Below are 13,960 nucleotides of genomic sequence, written 5' to 3'. Positions count from 1 at the left end.
TGTAACCTCATCAAGGAGCAAACAGATAGAATATGTACTGTAAGATCCCACATGTAGTTAAGCAGTTCGCCTGGAATGGGCCATTTATAGTGGTGGAGTGCACACTAAGTGCCTGTGCAGATGTGCAGGCACACAGCTGCATGCACTGCCAGGATTCTGTTGGCACATGTGTGTATGTGTGTGAGGAAAAAATGCATGGAGATCCCTGCCTGCCTCGCGGGGCAGACGGCAGAGCAGACAGTGAAGGCAGACACACACTCGTATGGTGGAGCGTGGCTACTGCACACCTTGTCATGCCAGTGTGAAAAAGACAGTTGCAGGTTGCTGGTTTTGCAGCCATTCATTTTACATCTTGTGGGGAGGGGGGTAAAAAAAGGATTTTTTCAGTTCCTTTTTTCCTTTTGCCCCCCAGTAAGCATCACTGGAAGAAGACCAAAGCAGAGCAACTATAAGTTAAATACACACTTGAGCTTAGCTGCATTACATAACTCTGTAGGAGAAGCAGGCTGAAAAGATTTTTTTTGTTTGTTTCTTTGTTTCACTTAAATCTCTGTGTTTTATTTCTCTTTCTTTTCATCTCTTAGCTCCCATCATTTTTTCCTCCTAGGTTCCATCATCCTCTGAAGAACGCTGGGTTTCGCAGGCAGGCGGCTAGTCACCTGCAACAACCGAGGGGTCCCGCAGAAGCTTCCAGGCTGCTGTCCGTGTCAGACGCCAGGGTTTGATCCGTGGACATGGATGAGATGTCATTGACAGATGAGGATGGAGGGAGGCTCTCACTGCTGTTCACTGCTGCACCTGTGCTACGAAAATGAACACCAACGTGATTAAACCCGAAACCCCAGGAGGCGCCGCGTGTTAAAGAGCAGAGGGTGCTTACATGGTGGCACGCAGACCATTTTATCCGGTGGCAAACCTCAGCAGGAAATGGGCCATACAAACTTTAGACAGTGGATAATATTAAATATCTTATCAGGAAATTCTGTCCCTCACCAGTCTGCTTTGAAAAGTTATAGCTCATAGAGTGCTTGTCACCCCATATCGTTCTAGCCCGCTTGGATTTCCAAAACGCACAACAGTCAGAGGCATGGCAGGATCATACAATGCGTGACCAAAACAAAAACAGACCACACCTATTCCTCATAAATTCTTCTCATCTATTCCTCAAAGTCTCATAAATTCCTCCATATATTCCTCATATTCCCCATAAATTCCTCCTTCTCATAAAATTCCAGTTTTCATAGTGGCAGCCTAATAGAGTGGGTGGGATCAAACCACCCAGTGGAAATGCAGAGTGGTTTCTTTCTCTTACTAAGGATTAGGGAGCTAAGCCCAGGATTCCTGCCATGACTGTATTTTTGTCCAGCCAAGTTTACCTCGCCTCTCTAAAATTATGATGGTACCAGATATTATTGCAAAAAATAACTTTGACTTTATGAAATGAAGAATGAGCCTTCCTGAGATTATCATTAATGCAACTGAATATTCATCACATCCCTGAATATTATCAGAAATTACCTGCCTGATAAATTGAGACAACTGAATGACAAATACAGAGCCATGTAAAGAATGTATTTATCGTGCACCTATGACTGCTTAACTGTTACTGCTCATTAACCTCAGCTCAAACTAAAGTTTGCAGAGTAGCATATACCTGTTTGATTGGGTTTTTTTTTCCCCATTGAACTTCCAGAAGATGTTTTTTTGTTCTCTTTTTACCAAAATTAGCGCTGTCTTCAGTTTGAGAGGGTTACATTAATTTCCATTAAATATTCATGATAATAAAATGTGTAATTTTGTATGATCTTGCATAGCTAGAAATTACAGCTAGGCCGGTGACACAGGTCTTTGTTCTGCAGATAGATTCCATTTCATTCTTCTGTCTGAAAAGTGTGCTTAGACAACTTTTACAGATTTTCATTTCCACCAAATGGCTAGAAATGAACATCTATTATCCAGTAAAACTACACAACTCATATATTCCTAATACAGAGATTAAAAGTTATCTCTACAGCCTAGACAAAGTATATGCTGCTATGGCAAAAGGAAGGATTTTTGTCACTTTCTAGTTTGCAATAAAAACATTAATTTGAGAAAACAAGCCACCATACTATTCTAAACCACTATTCTAAATTCCTCAGCCTTTTCTTCCTTTAAGACACATCAACTGTAAATATGCACAAAATAGATATGCTCACACTTAGAGCTCTAGATGGGAACTGATTTCTGCTGTTCTAGTTGTACATTATGGCATCAGAACCAATTAAATTCATTTACTCTCCTGATATATTTGGAAAATAAAATAGTTAATTTTGTAAACGCTGCAAAAAGAGTAATCATAATGAAGCCTGACTGGTGACTGCAGACAGCAATCATCCATCCTCTCTGTCAGAAAATGTGTTTTGCAAAGGGTTATTTATGTGTACCTCATCATTCAGTACAATACTGTTACTTCATGTTTACATGTTATTTAATCATGGGGTATTTTATGAAAATACTAATCAGTCAAGACAAGTGCATTTATGGGTAGTCAAAATATGACTGAATTCATTCATATTAATGACTAAACAATATATTACCTTTCTATGTTTACCATGCTGGGCAGAAGCCTGTCATAAAGTCATGGATCCTGTCCAAGAATAAAATGGAAAAAATTCCAGTAGGTTCAATCAACTTTTTGATCAAACTGTTGCTGTGCTGCTATCTTTGATGAACATACATTCAACTTAGCTAGGCAAAATAACTGAAGAAATAGCTGCAGAAATTGTATGGGTGAAGATTTTGTTACACTCTGTCAGATTCAGCACCACTGAATTCAATAAAGCCTGCTATGATTTTCTCAGCAAGTATCAGTGCAGCCCACGAGTTCCTGGAAATTTCATTTTTACGGCTATTCCTAGCTTTCAGCACAATTCCACATGACACAACACAGATGTGACAGCTCCTGCTGCAGCCCCAAAGCACCCAGACTCAAAAGGATCCACAAAAACAAAGGAAATCACGCTAAACCTCAATGACAGAATTCAGCAGCACAAAGCAGGACTTGGGCAGTAACACTCAGAAGCCCAAAGAAAGCTGTCCCAGTCAGTAAGGAATGCTCCATTTGCTGTGCTACAGCAGTTTGCTCCTGGAGGGATGTGTGCCAGGTGAGACAGCGCAGATATGACAGAGGTGCACTCAAAAGAGAAAAAGATCCCCACTTATGAAGTTGCAGTTTGGCAGGAAGCTTCTCACTGGCTGCAGGATTGAGGAAAAGTGCTAAAGGTTAGAACAGGTGAGAAACAGCTCCTGGGATCTGTTCCTGGCTCTGCTATTGCCTTGACAGCTTCTCTTTTAAAGCACACATCAGCTTGTGTGCTGTGAAGAAGGGATTAATTCCTGAAAGGGCTCCTGAGAAATGCTATTAAATAGCACCAATGGAAGTGCCTCTGAGACTTCAACTCAAGTGGTACAGATTTGGGGTAAAAAAACTGAAAGGAGAACTGCAGCTTTTGCAGTTTCCAAAAAAGCCCAGTGTCTGTACTGGGGATCTGCTCAGCCTCTCATAAATTGTGTAAATAGCAGCTCCTGGGATGGAGTGTGGCAGTGCTTGGCAAGTCCATCAGCTGCTTAATTTAGAGTCTGCACATGACAGAAGAGGTGTCCTGCTAGTAAAGATGTCCAGTAGTTCCGGGGTGATGGCAATTCAGACAGCAAGTAAAAGGCAGGAAAAAAAGAAGAAAATACCCATTTTCACCCAGAAAAGGAATGCTAAAAACAAGCTGCACTAAGATGTCAGCTATTTACTATACTTTGTACCCAGAAAGAACAAGGCCGTTGAAAATGTTATGTGTGAAACTACAGCTGGGTAGTGAAGGCTAGGGGAGAGTGTGAGAGGAGGTTAGATAGTATGGACAGAACTTAAATTTAATTCTAAATAATCTACAGCTTTATATTTAACTTTTTTTTTTTTTCAAATGCTGCTGTTTGATAATAACAGAAACACTTTTTTTTGGACAAGCAGAAGTAGCCTCTGCTGGGACCAATTTTTGACACTGTTGATTTTGTTCACTGAACATAAGCATGAGGGGCAGCTACTTGAGTTTCCAAGCTGATATGTTGTACTAACCAATTCTTCACATAAAAGAGATTGACACAGGCACTCTAAGTGGCTCTATCAATGAGAAATTATTATCCCTGGTGCTGTCAGCTTCAGCAGTCTCCTCCAAAACTCTTATCAAGTAATCATGGAAACTAAGCTACAGCTTGCTTGCCATGGTTATTGATAGAGCACTAAATCTCAGCTTTCTGAATTCTTGCCAGGAACACCAACCAATGAGTAGAGTATCTCTCATTTTCCTTATGCTCAGAACTGGTGTTTTACCTCTTTCTTCCATTATTTCATTCAAATTTAGGTCAGACACACAAAGTGAAGAAAAACAGGAAATCCTGTTTCATGAAACAGCCTCATCTGAGAGCAGTTTGAAATATTTTCTGAATTTGTTGGTGCCTAACATTCAAAAAACAGTCAAAGGGAAACAGCAGAATAAATGCTAGGTAAAAAAAAAATACAATTTTGTATGTTTGACAATGTTTTACATAAATAATAAAAATTTTCCACATAGCAAAACCAGAATATGAAATTGATAAAGAAATTCCTGGATAGTTAATTCCTGAAACAACCAACTACAGTGTTTCTTGATGATAAATCAACCTGCAGCCACAATTCTGTAAGGCAGAAAAATTTAAGGATGAGGATTTATCAGATAATTTTTAGGGCCCCAGATTTCTTTTCAGTGGTGGCACTGTAGTTAGGTAAATTAAATCTGCAAGTTCTGTTCTTTGCTACCTGGCAAGAACACAGAGGACTGTTTCCAACATATTACTTCATCCATGTCAAAATCCAGGTGCAGGGCTTGTGCTCCAACATCACCACCCAGCACTTTATTAACTCCCTCCATTATTGCCATGTTTCTCCTTGTCCTGTCAATTACTAGTGATGTATTCTTGTTCTAACATTACCTTGGCTCAGCAGCAAGTGAAAAATGAGAGTGAAAAAAAAAAACCTCTCTGAAAATATGCAGAGAACACTGAGTTAAATGATTATGCTTTGAGGGAAGGCAGTTTTACTCATAAATACTGCTGGAACACAGTGCTCAAAATCTGGGCACTTCAAGTTTGCCAGTGAAACTGTACCTTCACAGCTATGTACTTCTGAGTACTGGCAGTAACAGTTTGCATTTCTGTGAAAAGACTGCTGCTATGAATTTTACTCAGAAAAATTTTAGTTGTGATTTTTTTGTGACAGAACTCTAAGAGTCAGTGGTTGAAGACAACTTTCCCTTTTCACTGAGGCGTCATCAAGTGCTGTCAGCCAGCTGTTCTAATGTGGTTGGACTTCTGAGAGGATAGACTACCAGATTAGTACCAGACACCTACATGGGGGTGTGGGAGGTCAGGTGTGCAGTGTTGTGTGCCAAAGAAATTAATGTGTGCTAACATCCCCAATTTTGCTTGTTTCAACTAGCAAAGTATTGGTTCAGTTATTCACCCATAAGCAGTATGAAAATACCATTGTGAGAGAAACCTCCCCACTCAGAGGAATACAATCTGTAACCACAGACAATACCAGCACAACTGTCTCTCAAATAGCAAGAAGACAATCTTTTAAGTACTATATTAACATGAAACTGGAGTACTATTAATAAAGGTCAACCCATTAGAAGCACTGGATCTCATAAAAACTTCTTCATTGGCCTGCAATAAGTGCAAGTGTAGCCAAAGCCCTTCAGCAATCTCCATTCTCTCTTTGCCAGTACAGAACACAAGGTTATTCAATAGGGCTGAGTACCTGAAGGAGAAGGCTGTCCTTTTACTACGCCATTTTTAGTCTTTTCTTCAGAATTCATTACTTCTTTATAGATGAGTTCTGGAAAAGAGAAATGGGACAGTTACTGACAGAGGCCAGTGCCTGTGGTCAGGAACAAAACAACTGCCCCACCCTGTTGTAGCCCTGAGCTTCCTAAGTCTGCCCTGCCTTGTCTTCCTAAGTCTGACAGCTCTACTCACCCAAGACCTCTTTCTTCCATTCCCCTCCTCTCCTCTCCTCTCATCCCCTTTTAGAGCTGAATGGAGTCAAATGGGATTCAGCCGGAGCAGGGGAACTGTTTAATGCTGCACTATCTAGAAGAGAAGCAGCACAATATCACAGCGCCTTTTACTGTGGCTAAAATTCTGATGCATTGCCCTGCTGAACAGTATTCTCTTCTCCTTGGGTTTCAGTGACACTGGAATCCACACCTCCTGTGTTAACATTAACCTATGTAGATAATGATAGCCCTCAGAACACTTTCCATATTTTTTGCTATGTTTTTGCCATTTTGCCACTAAATACTCCTTCCCATGTAATTCCAAACTGCAATTACCTTTCCATTCCTCGATTGTATGTTCCCTTTCATCCAGCTGTTTATCATATATCTGAGGAGGAGGCTGCAGGAAAGAAACACAGCTGTTTAGTCAATTGTCTGTTATACTGTAAATAATCAGGACTAATTACTTAATTAAAGATAATTTCTCCTCTCTCTCTTTGCAATCCATCCTGTACATGCAAAAGCATCTGAAACACATTTGAATATTAAGGGAATTAACACTTCTGGAAGTTAACTCTTTTTGTAGAAGAAATCAACATACTTCTCTGTTTTCCTTTCTTAAAGAGGAGGCATAGCTGCAGTTGAAATAAAATCCAGGTCAACAATGTCATTGTGCTTATATTGAGCCCAGAAACTCCACACCTAAATTATTTGTACCGGCAGTGAGGTACTGTCAGAATACCAAACAAATAGCAACCTTGATTAATTAGTAGTAACATTAACATATTCATTTTTAATTTGCTCTTTAGATTTGCTGCTATACAGAATTTCCAAAGTAACTCTAATTTTTAACTGAGTCTCCATGCCACAGTCTCTAATCCATATTCCAAATTACCAAATTACCATCTTGTTCGGATGTATTTCCTCTGACTTCCATCTTGGGCACTTGCCATTGTGTCCCCTTCAAAACATCCTCCTATTAAATGCATATTTACCAAGCTGGTTTCTGGAATCACTAAGAATTTAGAAAATTTGTCTCAAGACTCTATCTCCATCAGTCCATTAAGCCATTTGCATGCTACAAACAAAACTGAAAAAGTAATAGCTCCGTGACATGATATGGACCAGGAAAATTACATGATAGCTGAACTGGACAAGTCCACTGAAAACAAGGGAAGTTTCCCCAGAGTGATATTTGTATCAGGGCTGAAGATAAGTGGATTAGGTGAAGTCATGGTTTGCTAAGTCTCATACCTGAGAAGGAAAGACATAATGAATTAAAGTGAGTGCCAGGCCTCAGCACAGGTTCCTGAGGTTTTGTTATATCAGCAAGGTAAGACACAGCCCTGTAAGAGTCTGAGTCCCAGACCAGTGCAGCTGTTCTCTTATTCAGCATAACCACCCTTCTCATTCCTTTCCCATGAGTCCTGATTCCACCAAGATTGGCACAACCTCTGTGGGGATTCTGTGCTACTGCTGGGTGTTGTCAGGGAGCTGAAGAGTGCAGGTGATCCTCACCACTGAGCAGTGGGTGTGATAGGTAAGCTCCATTCCTCCAGCTAAGCCTGCTGGGCTCCTGCTCAGCTCCTCAGTCAGGCCTGGAGCATGCCAAGAAAATTGAGGGGATGGGGATTTACAGGAGTAGCAGGAGAGGTGCTTGGCTGAGCTGAACCACAGTGACAGAACCACCTCCTCTCTGCCAGGTGCAAAAGGAACAGGCAAACCAAGTTGAACAAGAATATCCTGAAAGTAGCTTTGTAAAAGCTTCAGGGAGAAGCCTGCAAAAAGAATAGCTGGGGGTAAAATTGCTTCAACCAAGTATAAACACTCTTTTTACACCTTCCACAGGAAAACTTGTATTTCTCCTCCAGACAGAAATAAGAGGATAGATTCCCTCATTACTTTAATTCCCAAACACAAATTGCAGAATCAAAAGGAACTAGTGATCAGATGCACCTGTTCTCAATTCACACAATCACAGAATCTTTGGGTTATTTATCTTCTAATTTATTTCAGCTACATCTTAAGCCGGGGTAATTGGCTAATAAGCAACAAGAAAATCAGCAGTAATCATTGCCTAGATTAATACACTCTGGAAACAAAGGCATGTTCCAGGGAGAGAGCCCAGAATAACCTCACTCATTTTTTCCTCCTATTTTTCTCTGCTCCTATTTTTCTCTGGAGTCAAACAAGGGAGAGCAACCAAGCTGTCCTTCACACACTGCAGGATGCCAGAAGCTGCACCTGCACAGCATTCCACTGCTCTGCCCGTGCTGACATTGCAGACTTTTTACTTGTGAGCTAGCAGAACCCACAGCTATGAGACATGGCTCTCGGCAGGCATGAGGGAGCCAAGGGTAACAAATATCCAGCAAGACAGTAGCATGAATAAATCCCTGCTCTGCAGAGGCAGGGTCTGTAACCACTCTAAAGCCTGTGCAGAGCATAGTCAAATGGAGCTCTGCTGAGAGCCCAGCCTTGTGCTTCACATGGGGAGAAGTGAAGCCTTCCCATCAAAATTCCCTGAGTCTTCATCTTTTTATTGATTCAAGGTACAGACATGAGCTGTGAATAACCAAAACTATTTCGAGAATTTATTTTCCCACAATTCTCATTAATTCATAGGAGAGCCACAAAGCTTAGTGCACTGTTACCAATAGATTGTAATCCTTTCCATGCTGACCACCCCTTTTCTGCTAACATGTTTGTTTTGTGGCTTTTTTAAAAAACAATCTCTAAAATTAGAGGTTTTTAAAGACAATAAAAAAGTGTTGTCTCAGCAATGGACCAATCAGAGCAGCTGTCATACCTATGTCCTCCTGGGCACCTGATTTTAGTCTTGGCGCAAAGCTTTGCCTAAAACTGACTTGGCTACTTAAATCAAACATCTTAGAAAATGACTGAGTTCATAATAAGTAACTTTCCATGTGGATGCAGCTGCAGAGCCATAGGTACTCTTATAAATCTTTCATACTCCACATGCCAGATGAGTTACATAGTTTGCTTTTTTTTGGTGTTTAAAAAAAGACTGGATGTGGCAATCAGTGCCATGATTTAGTTGATAAGGTGGTGTTAGGTCATAGGTTGGACTTGATGATCTCCAAGGTCCTATCCAACCTAGTTGATTCTGCAATTCTGTAAGTTTCAGAAAAAGTACAGAGTTCAAGTAGCATCAAATCAAGGCAGGGTGTGGATCAATCCTATGGGTGGCAGCATCTAGCTTCAGTTTAAGGCAGCCATTTTCTCCCCAAACCAGACTGATTTGCAGGCAGTTGCATTGGCAACAATAAAAAAGAATAGAATCTATTTTTGGATGCCGAAGCAAAGAAGGAATTATATTTTTCTTATAGGTACTAAAAGACCCCCCTGTTGTTTCAATGGGTCTTGGCTCTTCCATTTTACAAATTGATTTCCAAAATATTTTTCAATAAATATAACATTCATTGGACATAATAAAAATTTTAAAAAAACCCCAACAGAAATTATCCACATGGGTCTCCTTCTGAGAAAAAAAAAAGCAAAACAAACAAACAAATAAGCAAAACCAATCAAAAAACAAACCAAAAAACAAAATACACAAAAGACAAGGGGGGGTTATGTTGTCAGATAAACAGCAGGAGTCTACTGGATTTGTTAAATACCATTCTAATATCCAGAGAGGGAAGGCTTTTCACTAGAGAAAAAAACAAAACATATGTTGAAACCGATGTATTCCCACTTTCCCACAGCAACGCAGATTGCTTTGTATGCCACCGCTAGAAAGCAAAGGCAATGGGCTGGAGCTCACACTCCAGCAAATCCTGCCATCTCTGTCCCTGCCTCTGCAGTGCTAGTGCCAGCACAGTGGAGACCTTGGGATGAGCTGTTTTTAGAAAGCTTGGCAGAACAAGGCCTGAGTCTGCATCTCTTCCCAAAATTGCAGGGTCTGGGGCAGTAGTTGTGGAGCAGCACGACGAGGCAGCGATGGAATTAGCAAGATAATGCAGATAAAAGAGGGGCTGGAGGATGCAAAAATTAATGGTGTGAGGTTAAACATATTGTAAATAGCTTAGATCCTTATAACAAGTGAATACAAAAATTCCTTGGTGCTTTGCTGCTACCTAAATTGTGTTACTGATACTATTCATATATTTATTTTTGCAGTGCAAGCCCAAGTACACCAGCGTGCTTGTCACCAGAGGTCTGGCATCTCTTTATTTACCAAGTGCTTGGGATTTCACTCTGTATTGCCAAGGGATTCCACAGCGGGTTGGGGATGATCTCAGCTATGGATATGGAAGGAGAGATGACTCTGGGCCCATTTGTTCCTTAGAGTTTGTGCAGAGGCTTTTGGAATACTCCACACATTATGTGCATCAGGGAAATTGTAGACGGAGCTATTTGGGAACAGCTGGACCATAAGGATGGCATGCAGCAGGAGTCAAGATTACTGGGCTACACACAGATGACTGAACAGCTTGAAGATACAACAAGCAAGCTGGAAAAAGATTAAGTTTGGTTCAAAAAAAAGAAAAAGAAGACAAGAAATGCCTCTTTCTTCTCTAACCACTCCTCCTCACTGACATTAACAAAGATTTTTGCAGAAGCTGTGTTCAGCTTCCGTAATCAATCAGCTCTGAGCAGATAGATGTTGTTGACTAGAGGAAATATCTGTGTTTGTGCACAAAGCAGAGCTGCACACTTCTTTTGTGAGACAACAGATGCATACCATCAATCTCTGAGCAAAAAACCAAGCCCTGTAACTGAGTGCTAAAAAATGTGGCAGCTCATTGAAGACTTTCTGTACAACATCTATACATACAGAGCTGAGCAAGAGAAAAGAACAGCAGAAATGATGCACAACCTGACAGCCTTGCTTATGTCATGTAGTGAAGGTGACACCTTCTTTGCAGTGTGTTTGCCAAGGTCACAGAGCTCTCCAAAGTGCTTCTCCATCATAATGGATGCTTAGCACTCACAGGTAAAATAAGAGGTGGGTGATTTGTTTTTTTTTTTAATTGTGACAAACTAGTTTTAAAAAATTGTATTCAACAGCTGGTCATAGATAGTTTATATAGGGCTAAGAGAATACAGCAGCTGTTTCTGTCCTGGACCTCAGACTGAGAACCATAAACCAAGTTTTTTTCATTGGCAACACTGGAAACAGCATCACATTAATAGACAGTAACACACAGATTGGTATGCACAGGAAAATGAATGATAATTTGCAACTCAGCCCCCTGTGGATAGTTCTAGATGCAGAAATACTCTGGTGAAATATAAATCCTATGAAAATAAGACCAGGAATGAAAGCTGTATGAGTTACAGTGAATAAAACTCGACAAAATCTATCAGTGCTGTATAATGCTGTCAAACATAGAGGAATGCTTGAAAGGAATATTTTTAACACCTAATATTTCTGTTTCATAGAAATTTCTCTTCTAATGGATGGCACATATCAGATAACAAACAATAACTGCAGGTACAGGAAAGTTCAAGACAAATTTTGAAACCAGTTAACAGAAACATGGCATAATAATCTACAGCAAATTTTGCTACTAGATTTGTTCCCATGAAATGGAACAAGTATTCCCAAGTAGGAATCAATAGGACATCACACATACATTCAAAAGGTTCCAAAATGGAATCCAATACAACATGAATGGTCTCTTTGAATATATCAATAAGAAAATGAAGAACTTTACTGTGCTAAAGCAATGTGTAGGAATCCATTTTGTTCTCAATTTGATCCTTTTGGGGTAAAACCCAGTGACCTGCAAATAGGCATAAACTTTAGAGTAGATATGAAAAATTAAATACCAGATTTGGGCTTTATTTTCAAATCATCTCAATGAAGGATAAGAATGTATAGCAGTTTCAAAAAAAAAGGCAGCTGGGTAATTGAAAACAGTCTCAAGCACAGCATTTTCAGACAGGAAAATGGAGAAGCTAATATGTCATCAGGGAGATACTGAGATTATCTACAATAAACAGGAGAGTCTGCATGTAGAGGCAAGAGATATTGGAAACCTCTTCTTTCCAGAAAACAGAGCAATTGGAGGGAGAATAGGTATCGTGTGTACCATTTATTCATATAATAGTCTAAATGCTGTTATATAGGTATATATCCTAACACCAAAGTAATAAACATAATATTTGTTTAAAAGTGGATCTGAGACAGTTGCTGGAAAAAAAGAGACTTCCAGGAGAGTCATGAACTAAAGAATAAAACAGAGAAGTAAGTTCTATACGTTCCTATTCTGATTTTACAATAGATTTGCTGCATAGTATTAGTAAATAATACTTTTGACCTGTGAACTCTTGTTTCCTTACATTTTAATTAGGTGTGAAGATTGATAACAGGTTTCAACATCTGGAAATTCCACACAGCCCAAACCATACATTACCTGCACGTTCTCCTGTTTTTAAAAACACACATTTTAGCTGTCATTGGCTGAATACAGAAATTATCCTAACTGTCATGCTATTCGAAATAATTTCAGAACAATGGTGTATGCTCTGGAGAACCTAACACTGTGACTTTCTCATCAGAGATACTGTGGCAAGCTGTGTGTGCTTAAAAGAACCTGGCAAGCTACCTATGTTAGACCTAAGAATTCCCTGTAAATCCAAAATCCACAGGTAAGCTCCAAACCTGTGCAAGGCCTGTTTCTAGCTGTGAGTATGATGCTGTTTCAGAGCTGGTGAGGGCTTTGGCTGTGTTTGTTTCATGCTGAAGTTCTGTGGGAGGGCCACAGCACTATTTGAGTAACCTCCTGTGGTTGGTGAATAGCAAGTCCCACATCTAATAACAGCTCTTCCTCTCTGGGTCAGAGAATTACACTTGGCATTTAGGGCCACCCAGAAAAGTTTAATGCTGTGACACATTGTGGGAGAAAGGGTATTGGATTCCCAGCACGTCCCATTTGTGCACAGTGTTTGCCCATTAGAACAAGACATAACAGTTTTATTGCCCCCACACAGTCTCTGAAAGACCATGGACTTATAATAGACTTATAAAAAGGGACTGCAACTGTCTCACTAGTCTGCTTTTTAACTGGGCAGGGCTGTTTTATCTGTTTCCCTCACATTTATAATGCTGTAAATCTCAGCAGACACAGAGGGTTGTTACCTCCAGGTTAAACTTTGACACCAAATTCTCTGCTTATTCCCTGAGCTGCCTTCAGTGCCCTGCATTGTCTGCTCCAGCACATGCTGACATTTAACAATGCTGCAACAGCTCACTTCAACATTCCTGTCACATTAAATGCTTTCAGTTACCTGTCCTCTCATGCTCCTGAATGAAATGGACACTGTACAACAGATGCCTGGCTGCTTTTGATGAAGTCATTTACTGGGGAGAAGGAGAAATCTAACTAGACAGCAGAAGTTACCTAATTCCCCCTCCCCAGTACTATACTGGCTGAAAATGTCATCTTGTTTAATACCTCTGTATCCTAATTCCTGTTATCCCTACTGTACAGGATTACTGACAGTGGGAGGAATCCTGCCTCATATCACAATATGGGAGGAGAACTTAAAAAAATCCCAAAACATCCCACTACCAAAACTTTAGCTACATGATGAAAAACTTCTGTGTAAAAGTGCTTATCAAGCATTACCAAAAAAAAAAAAAAAAAGGAGTGCTGTGAATATGGGCACATGGAACACACTGCAGGCTTCAAAAAACCAGGAAAAATAGAGGGAAGTTAAGAATTATGCAAGTGACCAAGCACAATTCTGTCACTAATTTTCCTATTGCTCTATTGCTTTCTTGTTAGGTTCTCTGGCTGGACATTTGCAGGGCACTCTGTGAAAAAGCAGGGTTGCCTCATAGAGTCTCATCATGCTGCAAATTCAAAATTAACGAGCCACATGGCCATTTTTAGGCTTTGAAATGTCATTCAAATGCT

The 13,960-nt window shown here is 40.1% G+C and overlaps 1 protein-coding gene across 4 annotated transcripts in view; it reads right to left on the bottom strand.

Annotated features, from left to right (window-relative positions):
- Positions 1-655: 655 nt before the first annotated feature.
- Positions 656-13,960, bottom strand: part of MAPK10 (mitogen-activated protein kinase 10) — a gene marked incomplete at both ends in the record, with an annotated part of 72,818 nt that continues 59,513 nt past the window's right edge. For all 4 annotated transcript variants that reach the window (XM_084204491.1, XM_084204492.1, XM_084204493.1 and 1 more), the window contains 3 exons: positions 656-798; positions 5,831-5,908; positions 6,405-6,468. In XM_084204491.1, coding sequence (XP_084060617.1) covers positions 656-798; positions 5,831-5,908; positions 6,405-6,468 — 285 coding nt within the window. The remainder of the gene's footprint in view (positions 799-5,830; positions 5,909-6,404; positions 6,469-13,960) is intronic.

The sequence above is a fragment of the Fringilla coelebs genome (assembly GCF_963513975.1).
Source record: "Fringilla coelebs genome assembly, chromosome: 4".
Taxonomy (NCBI): Eukaryota; Metazoa; Chordata; class Aves; order Passeriformes; family Fringillidae; genus Fringilla; species Fringilla coelebs.
Note: the sequence above shows the minus strand (reverse complement) of the source record. Positions and strands in the feature narration are given on the sequence as shown.